Consider the following 27,642-nt stretch of genomic DNA (forward strand, 5'->3'; position numbering starts at 1 on the left):
GGTGGATAAGTGAAATCCTGGACATTATAATGTGAGGTTGCTTCAAGAGATTTGTGGAGCTTCTCCATAGGCTTGACCACAACCAGTGCTTGGAAAACTTGGTGGCCCTTCTTAATGTGTTGGAGCTCCCCAGTAGCTAAGAGTATACAAGCAGCACTGCTAATAGTTAATGGCATAAAAGTATTACTACGAACTGCATGCAACCTTGAGCTTGATTTATTAGTGAAGAATCAAATAAGGAAATATGAAATTTGTTTTTTTTTTGTTGAATTAGATAGATTTGTAGCTGTAGTTAGAAATTGAATTAGAGTTGTACTTAAGAGTTAAACAAAATTACTCGAGTAACTAATTTCTTCAAAATTTTGTGATGAAAATTCTCTTCCTGGGACAGGAGAGCTCATGCTTTGCAAAGCTCTCATTTTAAACACTGCAGCTGCCACATGTAGAGATAACAAAAAGTTGTAGATAAACATCCAATTCGTTTAGTTTCTGCTCCTAAACGGGAATCAGTCTTCAGTTCTTCAAACGTACATAGAAAGCAGTAATCTGTTTGAAGTTAAAACAAATTACTGTCTATAGAACAGCTTGACAAATAAGATCTGTATATAGAAGACGATCTGTCTTTCATGAGTAACTTTACCTGCTTTCTTGCTGCTCAGAGGTGTAATATAAGAGGATAGGTTATTTAATTTGGGTTGTTCAAAACAGACAAACTGACTAAGTTGCTTAGTTCAAAGAAGCTTACAGATGAGATGGAAACATATAATTTAATTTTTCAATAACTGATCTATTAATATTAGACATTTAATGTACTCAGTGAAAATAGCTTTACAGCATAAGCTGCCGACTACTGCATGTCCCCAAGAACTTTTTAAGCCTTTTATGTTAAAGGGGTATCTAAGGAAATATCATATGTGCGAATTCACCAAAGTGAAAAAGAAACTGCATAAATGTAGAAAGCAGTTCAAACTTATTAGAAATAGGGTAAGGAATATCAATAAGCCTTAAGAAAACAAGGGGTGAACTAGAATCCATTCTTCCAGTTTCAGTTTCTTTGATGGATGACTGTATGTCTTTTTAGTTTATAGGAATTGTATGTGTGTTTTGGAAATCATTAGTCCTTTATGCTTTGTGTCTTCGAATTCCTTTGTGTTTAGAAATGATTTGTAATTTGGAAATGTTTATGACATAAATCCTCTGTAAGTTTTAAACGTATTTTAAGAACGTTGCTTGATTTAAATATGTATCAGTGAAAATGAATGAACTGTGTCTTAAACTAGTTGGAAGTATCTTCTCCTTGGTAGGGAGAAGGGGCCCACAGCTTGAATAGTGGGTATTGTCAAGTAAACTCACCATGGAGAATAAACAAGGAAGCAAACAAATCTTCGAAGATTGGATAGTTACAGTATAATCTCTTTTTAATGAGAGCCCTTGTGGCTATTTATATCTGATAGGGCATAAGGTCTTTGTTTGGATTTAGAGCTTTATGGTCTGCAAATCCAATAACATCACAATTTTAGTTAAGTGTTAAATAAAATTACTTAATCAAACGTTTTGTTAAGTTTTGGCTCTTATTGCCGACTTGGTCATTGTAGAGGAATCAAAAGAAACCTGAGGTCTGTTTTGAGACAGTTGGTTATAGCTCAAACATGGACCCACTGTAATTCATTAAGTCTACAATCTAAGCAGTCTCGTTGGTTCTCCATTCTGCATTGGAGCACCTAGACAACTGAAACACAGAAGTGTGACTACTGTTTATTGATTACATCTCAATATTCAACACCATCATTCCTTCAGTTCTAACAATCAAGCTGCAAATCCTGCGCCTCTGTACCTCCCACTGCAACTGGATTTTTGTTTTCCTCTTTGGGAGATCACAATCAGTGTGGTAATGTAATAACATCTCCTTCCCACTGAAAATTACATACATATAAAGAGGTATGCAAAAGTTTGGGCACCCCTGGTCAAAATTGCTGTTACTGTGAATAGTTAAGTGAGTAGAAGATGAACTGATCTCCAAAAGTCATAAAGAGAAAGATGAAATGTTCTTTTCAACATTTTAAGTCAGATTAGTGTATTATTTTTGTTTTGTACAATTTTAGAGTGAAAAAAAGGAAAGGAGAACCATGCAAAAGTTTGGGCACCCGAAGAGATTTGAGCACTTAGATAACTTTTACCAAGGTCTCGGACCTTAATTAGATTGTTAGGACTATGGCTTGTTCACAGTCATAGTTAGGAAAGACCAGGTGATGCAAATTTCAAAGCTTTTTAATTACCCTGACTCCTCAAACCTTGTCCCAACAATCAGCAGCCATGGGCTCCTCTAAGCGGCTGCCTAGCCCTCTGAAAATTAAAATAAATGATGCCCACAAAACAGGAGAAGGCTATAATAAAATAACAAAGCATTTTCAGGTAGCCGTTTCCTCAATTCATAATGTAATTAAGAAATGGTAGTTAACAGGAATGGTGGAGGTCACGTTGAGGTCTGGAAGACCAAGGAAACTTTCCAAGAGAACTGCTCATAGGATTGCTAGAAAGGCAAATCAAAACACCTGTTCGACTGCAAAAGACCTTCAGAAAGATTTAGCAGACAATGGAGTGGTGGTGCACTGTTCTACTTTGCAGTGACACCTGCACAAATATGACCTTCATGGAAGAGTCATCAGAAGAAAACCTTTCCTGCATCCTCACCACAAAATTCAGCATCAGAAGTTTGCAGAGGAACATCTAAACAAGCCTGATGCATTTTGAAAACAAGTCCTGTGGACTGATGAAGTTAAAATAGAACTTTCTGGCCGCAATGAGCAAAGGTATGTTTGGAGAAAAAAGTGTGCAGAATTTCATGAGAAGAACACCTCTCCAACTGGTAAGCATGGGGGTGGATCGATCATGCTTTGGGCTTGTGTTGCAGCCAGTGGCATGGGGAACATTTCGCTGGTAGAGTGAAGAATGAATTCAATTAAATACCAGCAAATTCTGGAAGCAAACATCACACCATCTGTAAAAAAGCTGAAGATGAAAAGAGGATGCCCTCTACAACAGGATAATGATCCTCAACATACTTCAAAATCCACAATGGACTACCTCAAGAGGCGCAAGCTGAAGGTTTTGCTGTGGCCCTCACAGTCCCCCGACCTAAACATCTTTGAAAATCTGTGGATAGTCCTCAAAAGAGCAGTGCATGCAAAACAGGCCAAGAATCTCAGAGAACTAGAAGCCTTTTTCAAGGAAGAATGGGTGAAAATCCCCCAAACAAGAATTTAAAGACTCTTAGCTGTCTATAGAAAGTGTTTACAAGCTGTAAACTTGCCAAAAGGGGTGTTGCTAAGTACTGAACATGCAGAGTGCCCAAACTTTTGCTTCGGGCCCTTCTCCTGTTTTGTTATTTTGAAACTATAAAAGATGGAAATAAAAAAGTAACCTCGCTTAAAATATTAAAGTAATGTGTCATCTTTAACTTTATGGCTTTTGGAAATCAAGTCATCTTTTACTTGCTTAGCTATTCACAGTAACAGAAATTTTGATCAAGGGTGCCCAAACTTGTGTGTGTGTGTGTGTGTGTGTGTGTGTGTGTGTGTGTGTGTGTGTGTGTGTGTGTGTGTGTGTGTGTGTGTGTGTGTGTGTGTGTGTGTGTGTGTGTGTGTGTGTGTGTGTGTGTGTGTGTGTGTCTGTAAATAAATAAATAAAACTAGGGTGATTTTATGTACTGTGTTGCACAACTTTGTTCCACAAAGAAAAATAATGACATATGTGAGTGATGATAAACCTTGTTCTGATATGCATCTCTATTATGGACTGACAGTGGGAAGGGGACAGGGAGAGTGGAATTATGGTTGGGAAAAGAGGAAGGGAGAGGGGAAAGAGCAGGAAGTACCAGAGAGACATTGTGTAATGATCAATAAAACAACAGTTCAGAATCAAATGACCTTGCTTGGTGTTTCAGGGCTGGATGTGTTTGCACCCACGCCACTGCCCGCCCCCGGCATTCCTTCTCTGCCACTTGTCCAACACGCCTCCTGCAGCACTCTATCCTCACCATTCCCATCATCCTGTGTTCCCGCAAGATTTACAAACTTGCTCTCTGCACCATGTTGACAAATACAGTGCAATCCAAAAGCCTTAGATACCCTAGCTATGTATGTCTGCCTATGACTTTTGCACAATACTGTATTTATTCCTGTAGTGTAGATTTCTATCTCTTTGCACTATACTGTCACTGCAAAACAACAAATTTCACATCATATGTCACTGATGATAAATCTTATTCTGATATTAGAGTCGGAGGAACTAAAGTTGGCGCCAGAGGATTTTGTGGACCAAGATGACTTCTTCCAGTTCATCCATGAAACAGTTTAAATCTCCTCTTCTTATGTCCTTTTTTTTTCACAAAGTAGCTGTGGACTTGTCAGAGCTTATGACCTACAGCTACACTCAAACTACGTTCTTCACAGGCAGTGGGTTCTCACTCTTGGAACTCACCCAGTGGTCTAACATTTCGGGATTTCCAGGTGCAGCCTGGAAGATGTGTGCCTTTAGAGGTTGCCCTGTAGATTACCAAATTCCTTGCTGATCTCACTGATATAAGTGTCACAGGAGATTGGAACATTGAGACAGTGGGCTCTCGGAGGTCCATGCACTCAAGTGATCTCTCAGTCCCTCTTCCTCTCTCTTCATGGTGAGTAAGAGAATGCTGGTCTTTCGAGCTGGGGGGCTCAGACCAGCGATGCAATGGATTGTAACATTGAAACTGAACTGCTAGCCTCCCGTCTTGCTGTTGCAGAAGCGATATCGCTCTCTCCCTTGTTAGGGAAAGAGACAGCATGACTGAGATTCCAAAGTGTTGGGGGGGACTGTAGTTTTTGATGGATTCTAGATCATGGTCTCTACAGGCTTTGCTATTGCTGGGTGGTGGGTGCTTGATGGTTTTGCAAGTGCTAGTAGAGGGAGGGTTGATGCTTTGCTGCTGCTTGAGCAAGGGAAGGGGAAGGGTGGGCTTTGTGGTTCTAACATTTTCTGTCATTCATTATTTGGGCTTTATTTCATGGATGTCTGCAAAGAGTAAGGATTTCAGGTTGTATATTGTATTAAGTTGAACTGTTGAACCATTGAACAACTTCCGCTACTAGGTGATTGACATGAAGTGTGAACTCTGGCTCTCTCGCCACAGATGCTGACTGATCTGTTACTTCCTGAAATTTTTTTGCCATTATTTCAGATTTATAGTATCTGTAATATTTTTCTTCTGGAGACAATCTAACGTAGTATTTAACCAGCTCTGTACATTTCTGGCATCGTCAGAGTCTATTCCATTGTGCTGGATATGGCCAACTATACCAACGGCAAAGACCGACAACAGCTTCATTGACTTTTCAAGCCAGTGGTATTCAAAAAGATTAGTAAATTTAAAAATTCTGCTAAATGTAAAATGAATCTTGCTAGAAAAAGAATGGGAACATCTGAAGTCATTTGGAATACTTAACTTAGTTGAACTTTACTAAAATTGATTCATCATCAGCATTACAGCAGTGTTACAAGAAAACTCACAATAGTTCATACAAGTTCATTCTCCATACCACGATAGTGGAACTTGCATGAAAGTAGTTACTAGTAGTACTATTACAGATCATTATAAGAGAGTACAAAATATTAGGGGGAAATCTTAAGGGTCACACACAAAATGCTGGAGGAACACAGCAAGTCAGGTAACATGCTGTTACTTGGAGGGAAATAATTAGTTGATGTTTCAGGCCAGAACGCTTCATCAAGACTGGAAAGGAAGGAGGCAGAAGCCAGAATAAGGTAGGAGAGGGGAGGAAAGTGTACGAGCTAGCAAGTAATAGGGGATTCCAGTGTGATGGCATTGGGTTCACCGTCCACAAAGCCCTAAAAAAAGGAAATTTTAAGCCTACAGATACTCCCATTCTAGGAAAGTTATACTGTATCTAACTATTCTTCAAGAACTAACTTACTTCCCGGTCTAGTCTCTGCAATGAGATCTAGCAGGTACAGGGTTAGAGAAAGCAGGTTCAGGGTTCTGAGTTGGATGATCAGCCATGATCATACTGAATGGCAGTGCGGGCTCGAAGGGCCAAATGGCCTACTCCGACACCTATTTTCTATGTTTCTATGTTTCTAGCTGCCAATACCTACTATTTGAGGGATGGACCCCCTCCCTACCAAGGAGGAGGTACTTCAAGATAACAAAGTTGTTTAAACACAATTTATTTTATTTTTAATGATACACATTTAAACTTAGACAAATAGTTTTAACAAGCATTTAACACTCACGGGAGATTTCTGATTTATAAAATATTTTCCAATTCCAAAAGATTTATAAACTACAGAGCATTTCCAAACACAGGTTTAATTCTGACAAATTAAAAGAACATGCCAATGAGTTACAGACAAGCAAGACATCCATTGAAGAAATTGAAGATTGAGAAATGAATTCTAGTTCTTCTTTATATCACCCCATCTTTCTGTCATTCTCATTGTCATTCGTAAAATTCCCCAATGATTTCTAACATTTATACTGTTTTGCTATTAGTAAACATTATTTGGATGTGATGTTTTTTTTTTAGCATACCTTTGCTGGGACAAAGAAATTCACACCGATGGTCTAAAGCTTCTGGAGATAGAGAAACCAGACATCAAAAATGAATGCTGTGAGAAGTGTCTCTCTGCGTACACAAATATCCCAACCATTGATTGATCAGCTATACCGGTGACCACACTTGATGTGCTAAGTGACAAAATCAGTCTGGTATGCGAGCTTCCACTCAGTCCCAGTGGTGTAAATAACTGAATATTGTCTAATTTGTTATTGGCCAATTAACGTAACCCCATTGTCTTACTTTGATGGAAATAGGCCTACAAGATCTCACTGTTTACTGGTTTACATCAAGAAGTTGAGCAAGGGATATTGATTAGAAATGTGTCAGAAATAACTGTGATCCTCTGGAAAGGTCTTGCTACTGTGTTACAAAGCTAATGTTTACAATTAATATCTTGGGATTCGGAAAGTGAAAAGCAAACACACCAGGGTGGGGCAAGTGGAATCATCTGCAGAATTCTTATGCCATTTTGCACACATTGACTATATGTCATTATCAAGTTGTTTATATATTGATAACTACTTCTCTTTGCAACCTTCAATCCCCCTTTCATTTCTTTTATTCATTTTCTGTTGTTCAAGTAACTCACTGTGTGTTGTGATATTCGTTTTGTGTAATGTCGATATTAATACAAGGTAAGCTTCTTTGAATAAGAACAAAAAATAATGGTCCTGCATACAATCTGCTGAAAGTGACTGATGTAGTGGGAGGAAAGAAATTGTTGATGTTTCTGGCTAAAACCCGACATTTGGATGTAATGATAATACGTAGTAGGCTAGATACAGTTCTGTCTGTGGAAGGACAGTGTTATCAAGTCAGGCTGAACAGCACATTGTTAGGAAAGATCTAGACACTAGAGAATCCAGATGCTGGAATATGGAGGAACTAATTTAATCAGGTATCAATGTGGGGGAAATGGATTATTAACATTTTGGGTTGAGGCAGAGAGGTTCACAACCTGAAACATCAGCTGTCCATTTCCCTTCTTAGATGCTCTTAACACACTTTGTTCTTCCTATGTGCAGCTCTGATAAAAGTCTTCGACTTGAAATATTAATTGTTTCCTTCTTTACAAATGGTAAACACTGCAGAATTTCCTGTATTTTTATTTGGATTTGAAGTATTTATAGTATTTCTTTTTCGGTAAGTTTAATTGATTTGTGTTTGGTAAGGTATTTTCACTAGTTATTCTTGTCATCACGAGGTGTGGTATACTGTGGAAGTACCATGGGCATGGGAATTAGCTCGACACAAACCTAACACTTCCTATGTAGTTAAAATGACTTAACTTCAGAAGTATTTCATTTATTCTAATTTGCTCTAGCGTATCTTGTGATCATGAAAAGTATTAGATCTATCAACGATGGCAAGAACACACATTGATATTTACATCTGGTTATCTGAATCAAGTGGAATTAAATGAGGTTCAAAGTACATTTATTATCAAAGTATGCATACATTATATAACCCTGAAATTCGCCTCCTTACAGACAGCCACGAAACAAGAAACCCGAAAGAATCCATTAAAAGAGACCAACAAACACCCAATGCACGGACAGAAAAAAAAACACAAATTGTGCAGAATTAAAAGTGAATAACAGTATTCAGAACAAAAGTGAGTCCACAGACATGAAGCCCGGAGCAGCCAGAGCAGGCCCACAGCTTCAGCCTCAGTTCATCACACAGCAGAGCAAAATGTTGTGGAGCTCACAGACGTGAAGCCTGGAGTAGGCCCACAGCCTCAGCCTCACTGCAGTGAAGAGTGGAGCAAATGTCGTGGAGCAGCGATCCCACATATTCTTCACTTCCACTGCAAAACTGCCATCCAACCTTATCAACACTTCCCAAAGCAACTTCACTCCTTCACTCCCTTGATTCCAGCTAAGAACCTGCTTCAAGCAAACTGAGCAAAAAAAAAATCAGAATTTCCAGTTAGTTTTTGATTTTAACCTCCATTCATGACGTGTCCATTTGCCTCTCCCTGTCTGTTTGTTCCCACTTTTCCTCACTGCTTCATGTGTTTAACCAGCTTTGTCTCTACTGTTCACCTTGATCCCTCCTGTGCCTACACTCTCTGAAGAATGAAGTTGCTCTTTAAAACAAATCAGATTCACACAATTTTTGGCTGTGGTCCGTAAATTGTAATCTACACTCAACAGTTGAACAAACCATGAACTTTAGCTTTTGCAAGAGAGTTAAAAAATCAGCATACTTGTCGGCTTCCTAAATGTACCCATACATTCTTTACTCGACAAAGTTTAAAGTTCAAATTCAAAGTGCATTTATTATCAAGGTATGATGACCTTTGCTCAACATTGCATACAAACATCAAATTTGTTATTGTTATATATTTAATCAAAGGCTGTTCACAAATGAAACTTGATTCATTGTTCACCATTCAGTAATTTACCTTAATACTTTAAAATACTGCTTGCATATCATAATTCAATTCCTTACTTTCGCATTTGCTCTCTTTCCTGTACTTCCTGGGGTTCCATCAGAAAATCTGGAATGAAGTTGAACACTAGCGTTTTGTGGTTCGTTATTTGGCAAGGACTTCCTCCAAAACTTGGTTTGACAGCCACTCAAAACTCAGGGAATTGTAATTGGATTGGATTGGATTGCATAATCTGTCTAGTGTGTTTTGAATTCAAGCTAAGACACCCTACATAACATCTTAACACAGCCTAGTACTTTTGCCTTGAGGCAACTAATGATGCTCAAGGGTCAACAAAAATCTATACATGAGCTTGATCTAGTTCTAAATTAACCTCTATACCCTTTGAAGGGTTTCGGCCCGAAACGTCGTCACTACCGCCTCCCATAGATGCTGTCTGGCCTGCTGAGCTCTGCCAGCATTTTGTGTTTTTATTTATTTCCAGCATCTGCAGATTCACTCGTGTTGCCTCTATACCCTTTAGCTGGTTTAGGACTCAGATAGAAAGGTCTGATTAGACCAGCAAACCAATAAGTATTTTGGGACAAACCAAACCTTCCCTGCAGCTATATATATATATATATAAAGGTATTACCGTCTTTCTGCAGCCAAAGGTCCTGTTTACACTGCTTGTTTTATTCTGAGATAAAACTGGCATAGATCTGGCTCTGCAGCACTGTTTGCTAACAAACACAAATATCAATGTAAAAGAATCACTGAATACATACTTTAAAGTTATGAATTGAATCCCAAGAATAAAACTGCAGAATGTCAATAATGTAAATCTTAGACAGATTTTATAGTAAGATGAATGTCCCATCAGACCTTGCCAATGGAGATGCTAACTATGTTAGCAAACTGGTTCACAATCTAAAAAATAGTCTGAGCAGCTCTCTCTCCGCTGTGATGTTACTGCTGATTGGAGTTGTACTAATGCAACTGCAGTATAAGTAGGACAGTTCTGTTCTCTTACTTGGCAGGACCCAATGGTTGGGGCAAGTTACACCAGTTTCTCTGGATACCTGATTTGTCCTGCGTTTAAAAGGACAGTATCCTCCAGTGTGGTAAATGCAGGAAATAAAGTGTACTCTTGACAAATCTTATTGAAACATTTACATATTATTTTTGATGCTAAAATAAGTTCAGTTGCACTTATCTTCAACTAGACAGATTTTAACAATTCTGTATAAGAGAACACTCCAACTCACAGTTGAAAATGTAGATTCCCTTATGCAGAAAAGATAAATTACCTTGTAAACTATAATAATGAAATAATTTTTCATGAGGTGATATCAAAAGGGTGAAGGAACAAAAAAGAAACTCTGAATATGCTGATTGCAGAGAAAAGATAAAACTCTGGTGGATACAAGAAACCATCAATGAATTGCACTTTCATCTTGTTTGATAAAGAATTTAATATGTCTGATCTTAAATGTTACAATGAACATGAGAGTGGAAACTGGATCATTCCCAATGCCAATACCCTTGTGACAATCTGCAAAAAAAAATAAAAACTGCACTATTAATGTGCTTCATTTGGAGGAAAGCACAACAAAATGAATGAATGGCAGCAATGTGCTAGTTTGCATTATAATTGCAAGACAACCAAAGGATTAAATGAATATCTAAAGATTAAGATGCTAATGTTAAGATATTAGTTTATTGAATGACTTTACCTGATCCTGACTAATATATGAGATCATGGATTTTTATGTGAATATCTCATATGCTTGTCAGTTAATATTGAAGTAACTTTATCGAATATGTCTCTTCATTTTAGTATCAGAATTTTTGCCATAGAATGTGGTAATATTAATTTATTTCTATGTTGTTTTGCTCGGGACGTTTTCTCAATTATTGTCAAATAAAACATTGGAAAAGTGAAAGGATATTGCCTTATTTATCTTTTGATATAATCAATATTACCACCACTGCACAGATGCACTGCTAATTTTTAACAGTGTGATAAAATGCACATACCGGTAGTGTCAACAACCATGATAGAGGAAAATTAAGTTGATACGTTACAGCAGGGTGAAAGAGCAGACAATCACATTAGAGTACTGAATTGTTTGATCATAAAACATCAGTGGAACCAAGGCTAGACTACAAAAATGGGAGCAGTGCAATGCCTTTAAACTACTTATTAATGCCCAGAATCATAATTGTATTGATTTACACTCTACCCATGCATGCAACAACATATTTTTGGAACTTTGAATGCCAGTAAATCAACAACATGCATTTGCCTTCAAAGAAATGTGACACTTCTCACTGCCCATGTTCATAAAAGCATCTTATATATCTTTTATAACATGTCAGACTGTCAGAACAGGAACTTGGCTGTGAGAAGAGAGAATCAGTGTCCACAGTAAACCTAACTTACTATTTGTAGTAACTTTCAGCCCTGGAACCAACAGAAGATGAAGTTAAAGCTCATTCTGCCAATACATAATTCAGCTGTGTTCCCATCTGTATTTTTTTTAGAATCTTCAACATGGTAGTTTTAAAGCTTGAAAGTGATCACAAGAATGAAGACTCTTACAACTTCTCCAGATGGAAAATCTCACAGTGCCCTGCCTAATTCCTTGTCTGAACTTAACCGCATCCTTCCATTGCATCGATTTCCATTCAGGCATTGCTTAATGAAAATATAAAAGTTTGCATTGAATCTAGTAAGTAAAATGCAATGGGTCAAAATAAAATTCGATTAAAAAATGGAACATGCAGCAGCTACAAATATACCTAAAAATGCAAGAACCAACTAGAAATCCAGTGATAGTTTCCAGATCTGATTCCTGATCCATTGATCTGTGAGCCTGAGAAAACTTGTTACATTGCTAAACATAAATGATTAAATACGCTTGTATACATATATATTCAGGCAGCACATTTTTTAGGTACCTCCTGTACCTAATGCAGTATGTTCATGGTCTTCTGCTGTTGTAGCCCATCCACTTCAAGGTTCTATGTGTTGTGCATTCAGAGATGATCTTCTGCAAACCACTGCAGTAATGCTTGGTTAATTGAGTTACTGTTGCCTTCTAGTCAGCTTGAACCAGTCTGGCCATTCTCCTCTGACCACTCTCATTAACATGACTTTTTCACCCACAGAACTGCCACTCACTGGATGTCACACCATTCTTTATAAACTCCAGAAAGTTTTGTGCCTGAAAATCCCAGGAGAATATTAGTTTCTGAAAAAAATCAAATCTTCCCCACTCTGACCTTCAGTCTGAAAAACAACTGAACCCCTTGACTATGTCTGTATGCCTTTATGCATTGTTGCTGTCATATGATTGGCTGATTCAATATTTGCATTAGTGTACAGATGTACCTGATTAAATGGCCACTGAATATATACTGTACAGCACTATGGCTCGGAGGGAGGAAAGGGGGCTCCTGTTGTTATTTTGTTGCTGTTTTTCTGTTGTTGTTGTTGTTCTAGTTGCTTATGTTGTTCTGATGAACATTGTGGCCATGGTACGTTGGGACTGGAATGTGTGGGGACTCTTCTGGGCTGCCCCCAGTACATTCTTACATTGTGCTGTTTGTTCATGCAAAGAACACACTTCACTGTCTTCAAAATTAATGGCTTTATCATGAAAAAAGACAGTGGCATTTCTCAGTATATTGAGCAAAAAGCTATAAACAATATTGGGGAGATATGGAGTCCAGGGACATCCTCAGTCCTTGCAGTTTATACCAAATGCACGATAATTGAAAGAAACTGCATATAAATCAGAATAGTTTGCAACATCTAGTTTTGGAAGGATAACTGAAGCGTACTTCAGAGCATTGAGAGAACTTGAGCAAAAAAATCTGAAGAGAGCAATGAGTAACCGAAAACAAAGTGAAGAGAGCAATAATTCTTAATAAGCATCATAGATCCTTCCAGAAGAAGAAAAAAAAATGATGCAAGATACATGGACGATATTTAAATAAAACAGTTTGTGAGGAGATTTCAGGCAGCGGAATAAATAATTCAACTGGAATTGAGGGCAGGCATAAAATAGAATATACACGAAGACACAAATGACTGCAGATGCTAGAATCCAGAGCAAAGTATTAAATTGCTGAAGGAACCCACTGGGTGGAGCAGCAGCTATGGACAAAATGGAATTGTCAACATTTTGGTTTTAGACTTTGCATCATGACTGGATGAGGAGATACGTCTTTGGATAAGCAGATGGATATAGAAAAGGTATCTGGAAAGAGAAAAATAAACTAGAAGGCAAATTTATGCCAAGGCATAAATGCAACAGTGTGAGAGGTACTAGAATTGAATGCTGCAGTGGTAGAAAAGAAGAACATGTGGTGGCATTAGAAACAAAGATAAAACATATATATTTAAATATGGCAGGTCCATTTCTATCGGACAGCTTGCTGAACCTCCAATTCCTCTATGTACAAAGACCCAGCAAGTCTCCAAATACAGTATTACCAACCCAGTCTCAAACAACACCCTCTCACTTTCCCATTCAACAATTCAATGCCTTCTGGAATGTCTGCTGATGTTGCCAATAGTGAAGAGAACAGTCATAGCCTACCAAATGATATTAATCAATTGGTAAAGTGGGCAGATTAATGGCAGGATGAATTTAATCCTTGAAGGAGAAGGATGATGTAACTTGAAAGGATGAATAAGGATAAGGCATACAAAAAGAATTATTTGACCTGAGAATACTAAGAAACAAATAGACATTGGAAGTCAAGTTCAGCACAAGTGGATAAGATGGTGAAGAGGCAAAGGTGACAACTGTTCATTAACAAGGGCATAGAATATAAAGTGGGGAGATTATGATGCCTTTTTGTCAAAAAAAATTGGATAAGCCACTGGTGAAATACTATGTAATACTCTTGTTGTCACAGTGCAGGAAGGATGTGATTGCAAACTGGAGGAAATTCCTCTGGATGTTGCATGTAATGGAGCATTTCTGTTATGAGGACAGTGGCTGGGCTGGGTTTGTTTTTGTTGGAGCGTAAGAGGCTGGGGTGGGACCTGACAGATGTATACAGAATTATGTGATACAAAGAAATGATGCATAGTTGGAAACATTTCTTATAACTGTATCTCTAAAATCAGATGGCAGATATTTAAGATGAGAATTGGGGAGGATTTAAGGAATATGTATTTTACCCAGAAGGTGACTGCAATCTAAGAAAGTCCTGGAGGAAAGAAATTTCATAATGGTTATGAATTATCCAGACAAGAACTCAAATTGCCAAAGCACAGATGAATACAGACTAACTACTGGTAAGTGGATATAGTAAAAGTAGTTGCCTGTTGGTCAGCATGGAGATGGTGGAAAAAGGACCTGTTTCTGTACTGTGTGACTTTATGGCTAATGGCTTCTAGTTCCAACAAGACATCAAAGAGCTGAAATACGAAATGAAAATTTTAAAAATTTGCAAATGCAGAACGTCTGAACTAAAAGCATAAAATCATACACACAACAGTTCAGTCAGCAGTTTTGAATACAGAAACAGTTCATGTTTCAGTTAATTCTGTTCTGTTTTCATAAATGCTACCTGCTCTGCTGAATGCTGAAAGCAATTTTAATGAAAAATTAACTCTGTTCAGTTCTCCAGGCATTTTGGCTGCATCTGTCTTAATTATGAAACCAAGTACTCTCAATTTTCTAGTATTTGTATTACACAGGGGATACCTGGAGTTTATCAAGTCACCATAAGAAGAATTTGACAGGTTAAGTGACAGCAGAGTTTGCAAGAGTAAGAATGTTCTTTAAATGAGTTCAAAATAAAAAAGTCAGGAAAACTTGAGCTATATTTAAGTCAATATATAGACGCAGTTCATGCATGCTTCTTGGCCTAATGTGTGTGTGTGTAAAAAAAACAAGAGGGATTGCTTACCTTGATGTGGTAAATGACCCAGAAAATGTTCAAGGAATGTCCCTTATGTAAACAACAGCCACAGAATAACAGTTTATTACCTGGCAGTCAGAAATTTCTAAACCTGAGAAATGCTTAAATGGTAAATTCAAGAAACAAGTGTAAAATCAGTGTAAATACAATGAAAACATTCTCAGATTATCTTTGTTAAAGTAAAAAGAATGCATTTAAAGGTACATTGTCAAGACAGAAGAATAAATGCAATCCCAACACCAACAAATTTAGCCTAAACCAAATAAATGTAAGGTGCTACATTGCAAAAAAACTGCCTTTCCTAAACTTGAAGAGAAAACAAAGAGAAAAAGATCACAATGGAAGAATACAAGGCACTGCAGGAACCTATTAAAAATATGATGAAGTAGAGAGTAGAACAAAAGCATACAGCTGAGAGCAAATCATTCAAATATATCCTATAGTGCCTTAATAATTATGAATTGGTAATAAGAGGATAAAAAACACAAAAGGTATGAACAGGCATGAGTCTAGAGGTACATACATATGTTTTATGTCTTGAATAGCCACTGCCTCCAAAGTTTCACAAAGAAAATTTCATCACCATGCACATGACAAAAGAACATACCCCAGTGAAATCAACGACGTGGTTATAATTGAGATGGAAACCTGGGACAGGCTAACCAAGCTGAAAACACAACAATTTCTTGGGACAGATGGTATTGTTGCACGAACTGAAAAAAATGTGAAGAGATTGAGGTGTTCTGATTACCTTTATGGCGATGGAGGAACTAGAATGGAAACAGCCAATTGTACCCTATGTTCAACAAGAGTGAAAAATTAACACAAAGCTCTATGTCAAGGAATGGAGTAAATGATCAGGAGTCAACCTGGGTATTTCTAATCAAAAAAGCAAATAAATTTCACAGAATCATTTGAAATGTTATGATTTTTTTTGTACCTGAGACAGATCTACCCAGTGCTGTTGCACCAATAGCACATGATCCATTGCCTATGGGTCACCACTCAAAAATATCCAGCTACTTCTTAAGTATGATGAGCATTTCTGCCTCAATTACACTTTCAGGGAAATAAGTCCCTGAGACCCTTGACTTACCTGCATTTGGTTAATTACTTTAAATTGGGGATTCCCAATCTTTTGTATGGCATGGACCAATACCATTAAGCAAGGGGTCAATGGACCCGAAGTTAGGAACCCCTGCTTTAAATCTGCATCTTCTAGTATTGATACATTTCTATATGCAATACCATTTTCAATATTTATTACATCTACAGTGTATCCCTTAAAACTGTATGTATCTTAATTAAGCTTCTACTCACTATCCAATAAAGCACAGCCCCAAACAATCCAGTTTTCCCACATCTATTCAAGGCATGAAGCTATTCTTGCAAATTTCTTCTGCAGCTCTTTAATACATTGACATGTTTCCTGTATCATGGTTACCAGAAATGCATATAATACTTAAGCATGATCAAACAAAAGCAGTATTCATTTCCAAGATAACCTTTCTGCTCACTTATTTTATGCCTCAGTTAATAAAGGAAAGCTTGCTGTGTGGGTTCTAATTACCTAAGCTAACTGTTCTGCCACATTCAAAGATCTTTACATCCTTCTGATCCTTCACATTTCTCAATATCCTCCCACTTACGGTGCAGCCCCTTACATTGTCGTACCTCCAAAATACATTTAGTGACACCTCTGTATTAAATTCCTGAACATCTGCATTCTCCTCAAAGTCAAAAGCTCTACTCCTGTAACTATACCACATGGGCAATTTCATAACAAAAGGCAGCTGACTCTTTGATTCTCTTAACGTTTATTCAAGAAATAACAATCAAAGTGGGCTGTAGTAAAACCTTACAGCATGATGTTTCTTGATTTTGGTAAGGAAATGGTTGATAGGTGTCACATGTATAGAGATACAGTGAAAATCTTTGTTTTACATGTCATTTCATCACAACAGTGCACTGAGGTAATAGAAGGGTCATCACTAACAGCTGAATAAAGTATAACAGTTGAGGGTCAAAGAGGTCATGCAAAATTTGTTTAGCCTTTTGAAAATTTCCAGCCAAAAGGCCATTTATTAAAGTGATGGTCTTGGGGGAGGTAGGCTAAATACAGGCAATGGATATGAAGGCAGCTAATGATTGTAGAACAATGCCAGCAGAACAGGTGTGAAGTCGTGTCAATGAAATACCGGTGCTCAGAAAATCTTCTGTTGTAAATTCACATAAAGAAATTGAATTCAGAACTGCAGGACAAAAGATATCAGACCGGAAAAAGCAACGTTGTCTCTGTGGTGGGCAAGATCTTGAGATAATGGTGAAACAATGGCAGAATAAATTCAAAGCAGACAAGAAGAAAGTGCTACCGATTGAAACGGAAATAAATTAGTTATTTATACATCAAAGCTGTAGCAGCGGTAAATAATGAAGTTAGAAGAGACATTGGAATCTGAGTCATACACAAAATGCTGGATGAACTCGGCAAGTCTGGCACCATCTATGGAGGAAAACAAATAGTTAATATTTCAGGCCAAGAACCTTTATCACAATGGATCCCTACTTTTTTTATGCCTTAGACCTCTACCATTAACCGAGGGGTCTGTGAACCCCAGGTTGTGAACCCTTGCTTTATCAAGATTCAATGGAAAGAGGACAGAGGCCAGAATAGAAGAGTGGGGGCATCTTCAACCCATCTGCTGTAACAGCCAGGATCTCCTGGTGGCCTGCCATTTTAATTCCACTTCCCATTCCCACACTGACATTAATGCCCATGGTATTCTCTACAGCCACATTGAGACCAGAAGAAAATTAGAGGAACAACACATCATTATTCATCTTGGTAGTCTCCAACATAATGAGATGAACATCAATTTCTCCAACTTCTGATAACTACTTCTTTCTATGCTCCACCCATTTTTTTGTTTTCCCTTATCTTTCTTGCTCTTTTACCTTTTCTCTATCCTCTCTCATACCCTCATGACTAGCCCATTACCTCCACTGTTTTCCTCCGAATCCTAAACTTCTTCTCTTTACTCTATGGTCCACTGTCCTCCATTCCTATCAGATCTATTTGCCTCTTCCATCTATTACAGCTTCTCACATCATTTCCTTTCCTCCCTCACGTCCCCCACCCCACCTTTCTACCTACTCCTTCTCACCTGGATTCACCAATCACCCACCAGCTCATGCTCCTCCCCTCCACCATCCTTTTATTCTCCCTTTTGCTCTCCTTCTTTCCCGTCCAGATTTCATTTGTTATTTATTTATTGAGATGAATGCAAAATAGTCACTACTGGCCCTTCGAGCCACACTGCTGTGAAACCCTCAATTTAACCCTAACCTAATAACAGGATAATTTACAATGACCAATTAACCTACCAGCTGGTACATTTTTGAACTATGGGAGGAAAGCATAGCACCCAGAGAAAATTATGCATTCCACGGGGAGGACACACTGACTTCTTACAGATGGCAACAGAATTGAACTTTGTACACTGACTCCTCATGCTGCAATCATGTCACGCTAACTGCCACGCTACAATGAAGGGTCTCAACCTGAAACACTATCTGTTCATTTCCCTCCATAGATACTGCATTTCTTGCTGAGTTCCTTTTAGCATTTTGTGCATATTACTCCATAATTCCAGCATCTGCAGTCTCTCTCAGAATCTGAGTCATCTTGACAATAAATATCCAGCCAATTTTGAACAGTAATCAACAACAAATGAGAAGGTGCTAAATTACATAGCTATAGAACTGAATATAATTCAGAGAGGCAATTATTACATTCCATATTTCCACCATGATTCTGTAATGTCACATAAACCTTGAACGTTTCATCACAGTCCTGGTCTCAAAAACAATAGATACATTTAAACTCAGGAGGCAGTGAGAAGTGGGATGTAAGTACCCCATAATCAAATTATGCAAATAAAGATAAGTTCTAAATTCTTATCTTTACGACAACAAGAAACAATCACTAACTATTCATCAATAGTTTCTGTAGACATTTTCAATGTTATGTTGCATAGTGCTGGTTTTATTTGCAGACTCTAATATGAACACTTCTGCAACCACTGCATTCTGTGCATACATCTGCAATTCCTGAACAAATAAGAGGGCAAAATAAAGTTCACTGGATTCATCATATAGACCAATGTGTACCTCAATTTCCAACACTTACAACTATGAATAATTCAACAGCATATTCTTTCCAGCTCTCACTTTCCGCCCTCTATATTGCCCAACTCTCCTCCAGCACCTGTGCTCTACTAACCAAAAGAAAGGCTGGAATCATGCTGTCTTTGGTTGGGAGTTCTGCAGCTTCAAAATTACTTTGATCTGTTTGAGGTGCAGATCAAGCTGTTGCAGAGTGCAGCTGATCAACATAGCAGAGGGCAATGACTTCTATGATTCCACAGTAGCTATAGACTGGGAATCACCCTTTGACTTCCCAACCTGGAGACCAGGAAGATAAAATTAAGATCAATTACACATTTTCTATTTTACTTACTTTATTTGAAGTTTCAAATTTCTCCTTATAATTTTAGTATGCATTAATCAACTTTATTGTTTTTAAGAAGCATTTCCGTAATCTTAATTAAAATAATGCATTTATATTTAAAAATGTTTTTGATTATCTAAGCTATTTAAAGGCTATTCCAAATGCCTGCCAACTTTGCCTCTTGTTAAAACTCTCTTTTGGTCAGTGGTCAACCAGCTGAAACCTTGTCACTGCGGAGGTCTTGTTCTTCAATTCCCTGGGGTGCAAAGCCTGATTTTTTGGTCAATTGCAACCACTAAATTGTGGGAGAGCACCAGGCTGTTGGGCTAAATCGAGCTAACTTATCTGCACTAATTAACCAACGGCATGTTTTGCTGCAACACCTGCATAAAGCCTTGATGTTTTTGTCGTTTATCACATTGCCCTTCCTATTACTATGGGTGAAGTTGAGGAGGATTGGCTTTGGCCGCAATTCCATTATCCTTTCTGAAGTTGGAAAGCCTCATTCCTGATCCTGACACACATGAATGGTCTTATGGAGGATAAATCATGGGTGAAAAATATGTCATGCCTGCTCAAGTTAGTACTCAGAAGACAAAATGGGTAAGGCTGAGAGGCTGGTTGCATGATTAGACAGAGATGGATCTGCTTCCAAGCTGGGTAAAATTTTGATGCCTAGAGTTCAACCCACAGTGGTAAACGTTCAGTTCAAATTCATTGTCTATTTCAATTTACTATTAATTCCTTACATTTGGTTTTCTAGAAACAGTTGTAACATCTTCAGTTCAAAGTTAAAACAGTAAGTGATTACCTTGGCATTTAATAAGACAACTCCCTCCCATTCTAATCTCGTCTGTCTGCAAACCTGTTTGGCAATAAATGCAAAGTAAATCCTTTATCTGGCTTCTTAATCAGTCTGAATTAGGTTTATGTTATTCTGCTAGATGGAGAATAATTTGGATACTAAATCAATAGCTGACAATGCACCATTAACTTCCAATAAAATACACTTAATATTTTTGTGCTGTTCAAAGCTGTTCCTCCCTGTATTCCCCACCCACCTGCATTATAGACAGTCAAGGGCAAACCAAAGTTAAGGAAAATAAAATTACATGTATGACACACAACCCACATTCAACAGTGCCTAACGTGCATTAACTTTCAATCTGACTTTTTTTTCATTAACCAGGATTTTTGAGTCACCAGTGCCCTTTATGCACAAATAAACTGATGGACAACTGCTTCTCTGCTGAAGACATGAAGTGGCAACAATACTCACACCAGATTTAAAACTTTGCCTATATCCAATGTATGCTTCTGGAGTTTGGTCAAATGAGATCACCCTTCTTTCACATTATGTTTAACCAGCGACTCAAGGGTAAGTGTTACAGTGTGGAATGTGTCTCTTCAATCCAGCACCAGCCCCATCTGACCTAAGAACAGCATTTTCACTTATTTGAATGGATTATCAGCTTTGAAACTTTGAGATCAATTTCTTTATTTTTTTTACTTTGTTTTAATGTTCTGAATGATTTCCTTGTTTTAACTAATTTGTTGATTCATTCAAATGTTTTAATATTATTTATTTAATTATTTAAAGAAATTGTAATATTCTTCACTGTATCAGAAATAACTCTGATAAACTTTGAATACAGGAGATGAGGTTCTGTTCTCTGCTTTGCTTCTTCATTTACTAATCCACTGGGTGAATCCAAGCCAATCTGACTACAGATCTTCCTGGATTCGGGAGGGTTTTCTGTGACTTCTTCCATGTTTCACAGGAAGCATTAATTCCTTCACTGACTTAGCCCATAGACATTGGACAAGTAACAGTCTATGCTTTTGTTGTCTCCTTTCCATTACTGGGACAGCTGGACATCTAGTCAAATACATGAATACTCTCCCATCTACAGAACAGTGAGTGCACCCAATGTTCATCCCAAAATACTGTGATCAATATTTCAAAGTTCATACTAAATTTATTATCAAAGTACATGTATGTCACCATATATAACCCTGACATTCATTTTCTTATGGGTTTATTCAATAAATCCAATAACCATAATAGAATCAATGAAAGACCACACCACTAGTGAGGACAACCAGTGTGCAAAAGGTAACAAACTGTATACAACAAGAAAGAAAATAAATAAATAAACAAACAAACAAACAATATGTGTTAAGAACATGAGATGAAAAGTCCTTGAAAGTGAATCCATAGGTTGTGGGGAAATTTCAGTGATGGGGCAAGTGAAGTTATCCCCTCTGGTTCAAGAGCCTGAAGGTTAAGCAGTAATAACTGTTCCTGAACTTGGTCGTGTGAGACCTGAGGCTCCTGTACCTTCTTCCTGATGGCAACAGTGAGAAGAGAACATAACTTGAGTGGTGGGGGCCCTTGATGATGGATAATGCTTTCCTGCATCAACACTCCATGTAGATGTACTTAATAGTGGGGAAGGCTTCACCCATGATGGACTGGGCCTTATCCACTACTTTTCACAGGATTTTCCATGCAAGGGCATTGGTGTTTCCGTAGCAGGCTGTGATGCAGCCACTCTCCACCACACATCTATAGAAGTATGTCAAAGTTTTAGATGTCATGCCAAGTTTTTGAAAATTTCTAAGGAATTAGAGGCGCTGCTGTGCTTTCTTCATAATTGCACTTAAGTACTGGGCCCAGGGCAGGTCCACTGAAATGATAACACTGAGGAATTTAAAGCTGCTGATCCTCTCCACTTCTAATTCCACGATGAGGACTGGTTCATGGATCCCTGGTTTCCTCCTCCTGAAGTCAATACAAAACTTCTTGGTCTTACTGACATTGAATGAGAGATTGTTGTTACGGCACCACTCAACCCGATTTTTAACCTCCCTTCTATCTGCCGATTCATCACCCCCTTCGACTCAGCCTGCAATAATGGTATTATCAGCAAACTTAAACATGCAATTGGATCTGTCCTTATCCACACAGTAACATAAGTGTAAAGTGAGTAGAGCGGGGGCTAAGCACACAGCCTTGTAGTGCACCAGCGCTGATGGAAATATTTGTCATGGATGCACATTGAAATTAGTGTCATGATGGAGTATAACATTCCCAGTACTGTTCAAATGGGTACGAAGTAAAACAGAACAAAATCACACATTTTGCTACATCACAATACATTGCATTAGTTTTGGGACTGCTGATCACCTATATCTGATTGGTGGTCAGCAGAGTTTATCAAATGAAAACGTTGGCTCCCTCTGCATGCAAGTGTGAACTCATTATCTTAGTTTCAATGCAATATTTTAATTTTTCTTCAGCACAATTGGTCTACGAATCAAGCAGAAGTACAATTTCTCACCCAGCTAAGAGCTGTTCATGAATCGACATAGATAGGGAACTCTGAAAGATACTGAAAATTGGAGGTTATACAGCCAAGCCCCATCCTGAACTTGAGTCCATGACTTACTGACGAGCAAAACAGCCCTTATTCTTGAAACAGTGCTGAAATACACAGTCACTTTAAAGTTGTAATTATAATTTGCAGTTTACAGGGAAGCTGAGTGCAATGGTCAGAACAATCTGCCCTGCATTTTGTTCAGACTTCACCATTATCAGCAAGGAAACATTAGTGTTTCATTGTCACTAAGTGTATTAAAACATAATTTTATTTTCCAAGCACAATTTTACATTTTACACTTTAAATTTTTATGAATTGTACTTAGACAGAAAGAGGCATGAAACTACATACCCCTGTAATATTGTTATGGACTAAAAGAAGATTAAATCTTCTGTATGCCATCCTTATTTTAGCCAACTGTGCTCTATTAATAGTACTATTTATTTTGGTGATACTGGATGAATCTAAATAAAAATTGAAGTACAAAAAAGCAATGGGTATCAAGAAAGCATCTGATTTACATTTTGCCTTTACTGAGTCATGACTTTAATTGGGGTGAAGGAGATTGTGTCGTTATATTTGAACTTCTGAGGTTACAGAAGAAGGAAATAAGTTCAAATAGAGTCCCCACACTTGACAGCCATTAACCCTGGATAGGCATGCATCTGTTGACAAGTTTGGTTGCAATGGCTCATACGGCTGAATAGCTGGCACTCAGTGCAGGCTCACACATGAAGAATGGGTCCTCAGACGAGTTAATTTAGGATGGCCAACTGTCACAAAATCTGTAACCTCACATGGATTGGGAGAGGAAGAGAAAGGCAGAACAGCACCCCTGCAGAATGTGTTTGAAGCTTCAAGCAAACAATGCGAAGAGCGAAATAAATGTGTCTGAGAATTTTTTCCACACCTGTTAATTCTCCAGTATCAGGATGAAGATTTCATTTATGAGAGTTTAAATATATTTTCCCGTCAACATCCAAGTAAGCATCCAAGTCTGCCTATTACAATTTTGAATGTGGACAGAGAGAAACCAGTGAATAGAAAATAAATAATTGAAAAACTATAAGATGAAGCTTGCAGAGAAGGAATGAAAGAGTTAATATCTTATTTTAAAAAAACTTTATGTGACCCTCTCCTCCCCCTCAACACCTGCTCAGTGACAAGAGACTAGTATACTCAATTCTCCCTCACAATATCCTGCTTTGGATTTCTTTAAACCTCAACAATGGATTTTGTTCATAGCAGACAGTGCTGTGGAGGATTAAACAATAAATGGACATTCAGTGCATATGAATGCACAAAACACATATGAACAGAGCCATGATTATTAAACATGCACATTTTTGATCCAGATTGTCATAAGAGAAGGGAATGATGAAGCAAAATGATTCATTTCTTCTACATAATTCAAGCAAAAATCCTCCAGATTTCCTTCTCGCCCTCTCTGCCTGCCACGAGCACACAGACTGTTTCACACTTACAATATGTGTTGACATTGTGCTCATCTCAGTGTATAAGTTATCATTTTAAGTGAGATGTTCTGCAAGAATGGCTGTATTTTTGAAGCTGCTATTTTAGCAGTGAAATCCATCAAAGCCTACTGTTGCCAAGAAGTGCAAGGATCCAGTAATCAACCTTTATTTACAACAATTCAGTTGAACAAGAAAGAGTTACTTTTATCCCATCGTTTGCATTTTTGATCGCCCCAGTGCTTCCAGGAAAGGATAATTTGCCAAAAAGAAGAAAACCCCGAAAAGATCCAAAACAACAATCTTTCAATGTTTCCTTTAAAGCATTCGCAGCTTTCCGCAATGTATTATCTTTTTCCAGGCTCTCTGTAAGCAGTTATTATGTAACCCTTTCAATACTTGAGGGTGCCTGCAACTCAGGGCACACTGACCCGCTTTCTGTTTCTCTACATTTACAAAGATATTATTCCGACTACTACACGAACATTTTGAACAAGCAAGCTGCAGAACTGCAATATCTGACCTGCATAACAGTGAGGCAATCAGAATTATCTCAGATCTTAAGCCAGTGAGTATTATGTTAAAAAGAGCCAAAGAAATAAATTGTCTCAGAGGACTGGAAAAAGCAACAGGGTGTTAATGAGCCATTGTTTGTACTTCGTTCCACATAATTAGTTGCATTTCCTACCTGAGGATAGCCGTGTTTCCCTGCCTGATGGTGATGTTGTCCGTCCCCCTGGAGAAGTCCACGCTTCTAACCGGCAGTCCTGTTGGAAGAAGGCAGAGAAATCTCAGAAGGATTGCGGGTAGTGGGCGCTGATAAAAAGGACCCCGAGATACCATTGTCAGGGCAGTACAAGCAGGCCGGACTAAAAAGAAAAAGCTCTCCCAAACACTCTGGCAACACTAAAGCTGTCTTCACTAATAACAAGCTTTGCAATTCCAAGCGCCAGCTGAGTTCCCACTAATCTGACAGCAGAGGCATCACTTGTAAGAGATATGTGAAGCGATGCTCTGAGCGTGAATTGACTGCTTTCCTCCTCACGCTTCCTTACTTCACCTCCCCCCCCCCACCCAACAAAACCCCCTCCCCAACCCCCGCCCCCCCACCACCACCGCCATCACCACTGCCACCCTTTTGGCAGCACGCTTGATGAAGGTCTGATACCACTCCATCACCATGGCAACAGCTCCATCTGAGGCAACTCGACCCAGACAACAGAATTGTGCTTTGAGGCAGAAACTCACCAAGCTGCTAAAGTGAGGAATAAAGTTAAATCCTTTTTTTTTGGCAAAAGTAATATATTTTGCAAATCAAACTTGCAAACACCGAAGTGTTCAGCACTGGATGACAGATGCTGACAAGATCTAGCAGTAATTATCTGTGGCACTTCATTCTTGCGGTGAAAAGTCTGAATATAACACCTAATAAAATTATCTGAATGCAGTAATTTTATACTGCAAATGGGAACAGAGAAGTGACTAAAGCACAAAATTAAAGATAAGCCTTGTTAATCAATGCAAAGTGCCTATTCATAACAATATAAAACACATTGGTAAAACAACTGCATTTAAACGTTTCTGCAAGAGTCGTCATTTTAGACCAAGTTCTTTGAGTATGTGGATAAGATTTGAAAGTGCTGCCCAGATCAAAGTTCAGAGGAATAAAGAGTTCATTGGCCAAGTGGGATCCATTAAATATCAATTGAAATATTAAAACTTACTGCTGCTGACTTATGGGGTGTTAACCAACAGCATCCAAAAAGATCTTACTGCAGCCTGGCCAGACAGCTGACTGTAACACTAACCTGGGCGTTAGCCTGATTTTAATCACTTCAGCAATTGTATTTTCACCAAAAATCTCATAGGTTTGCCCTTTTGCAAATTACCTTGCTAAGTTAGACCCTCAGACTGAGCTTTTGGAGTTTAGATTTGTATCTTTAATGAATCTTTTTTGGTGACTTACATCAACAGTAAAAAAGGACAATTGGTACAAGCCTGATGCTTGGTCCATTTGAAAAAAAATATGAATCAGACTCAGATTCAGATTTATTTGTCATGTGCACATCAAAACAGTGAAATGCTTCATTTGCGTTAAAGATAGGCACACCCAAGGATGTGCTGGGGCAGTCCACACGTGTCAGCAAACATTCTGATTACACAAAGTATCCCACAGAACAACCCAACCAACAACAACAACAGCAAAACAAACCCCTTTCTTATCCCACTCCATCCTTTTAACCCCCCCACAGACAGTCCTGCAAACCCCATGACAGTTCACCTCCAGACTTCCAGTCCTTGTTCCCAGATTCTCAGACTTACAAACATCAGGCTTCCAACTGCGGCCTTCATCCAGGACTTGACCTTTAGGCATTGACTTCCAAACTCCCGCTATCCTCCAATCCCATTAACCCTGGGCCTTTGTGACTCCTTCACAGCCTCATGACTCCTTGGGCCTCTGCCTTCAATCTTCAACCATCCAGCTTCTACCCCTGGACTTGCCAGGGCCTGGACATTGACCTTCAGCTCTTCAAATTTCACTGTATTTAACTTTTGGGCCTCAAATTTCAAATTCATATGAGCAACCTAACCCAGTTACCTGGTGTTTAGTGGGGGGGGGGGGTCACCAGCTCCTGGAACTTGTTGCTCTGTACGGACCTGTCTTGTCAGCGCCTATGACCCAACTTCTGAAATCGCCAATGTTTGACCACGGAGCACACTAACTCGGACTCAGACACCTGCCCAGGCATTTATTTTACTCCCCCTGACCTCTAATTCCCTCTCATTCATGTCTCTATACCTTAACCGGATCCCAAACTCCCCGTGCTGTCCCCAAACCATCCTTACAAACCTAATAAAACAAATAAATCTGAACCATGACATCAATGGACATCGCAGCTCGGCAACATCTCAACTGGAAGATCATTCCTGGGTGATGCAAATGAGTGTTTTTTCTCTTTAATAAGTGAGGAGTCAATTGGTCACCCCAGCTCATGTGGCTGAAGAATAGAAGAGATGTAATGAATAACATAATCCAATATCCCCATTGGAAATCCTTGTCCTTTCCCCTTCGTGTTTATATGATGTCAAAACTCACTGAGTTGATCAAATCCATCCATCCTTTGACATGTTGTTGTTAGAACTCCACTGAGCTTATCTCTTACCTAAAATTTTGTTTTATTAGTTCTTCTTCCATTTCGATCCTAGGCCCACCAAATAGGTGGGTTCCGCCATAAATAGAAATAAATAGGTTTACTACACAATCTGTTCCTTCATTCTGTTATCTTCCTTTGTTTCTTTCAATGAGGGTATTCTTCAATTTATAGTGTGATTATCAATA

At 38.4% G+C, this 27,642-nt stretch overlaps 1 protein-coding gene across 3 annotated transcripts in view; it reads right to left on the reverse strand.

The window, feature by feature from the left end:
- LOC140727819 (limbic system-associated membrane protein-like) overlaps nucleotides 1-25,312 on the reverse strand; it is an 891,146-nt gene extending 865,834 nt beyond the window's left edge. For 2 of the 3 annotated variants that reach the window (XM_073045606.1, XM_073045605.1), the window contains exon 1: nucleotides 24,991-25,312. In XM_073045606.1, coding sequence (XP_072901707.1) covers nucleotides 24,991-25,145 — 155 coding nt within the window. In that variant the 5' untranslated portion in view covers nucleotides 25,146-25,312. The remainder of the gene's footprint in view (nucleotides 1-24,990) is intronic. The other variant, XM_073045607.1, reaches the window with a different exon arrangement.
- Nucleotides 25,313-27,642: the final 2,330 nt, after the last annotated feature.

The sequence above is a fragment of the Hemitrygon akajei genome, chromosome 5 (genome assembly GCF_048418815.1).
Source record: "Hemitrygon akajei chromosome 5, sHemAka1.3, whole genome shotgun sequence".
Taxonomy (NCBI): domain Eukaryota; kingdom Metazoa; phylum Chordata; class Chondrichthyes; order Myliobatiformes; family Dasyatidae; genus Hemitrygon; species Hemitrygon akajei.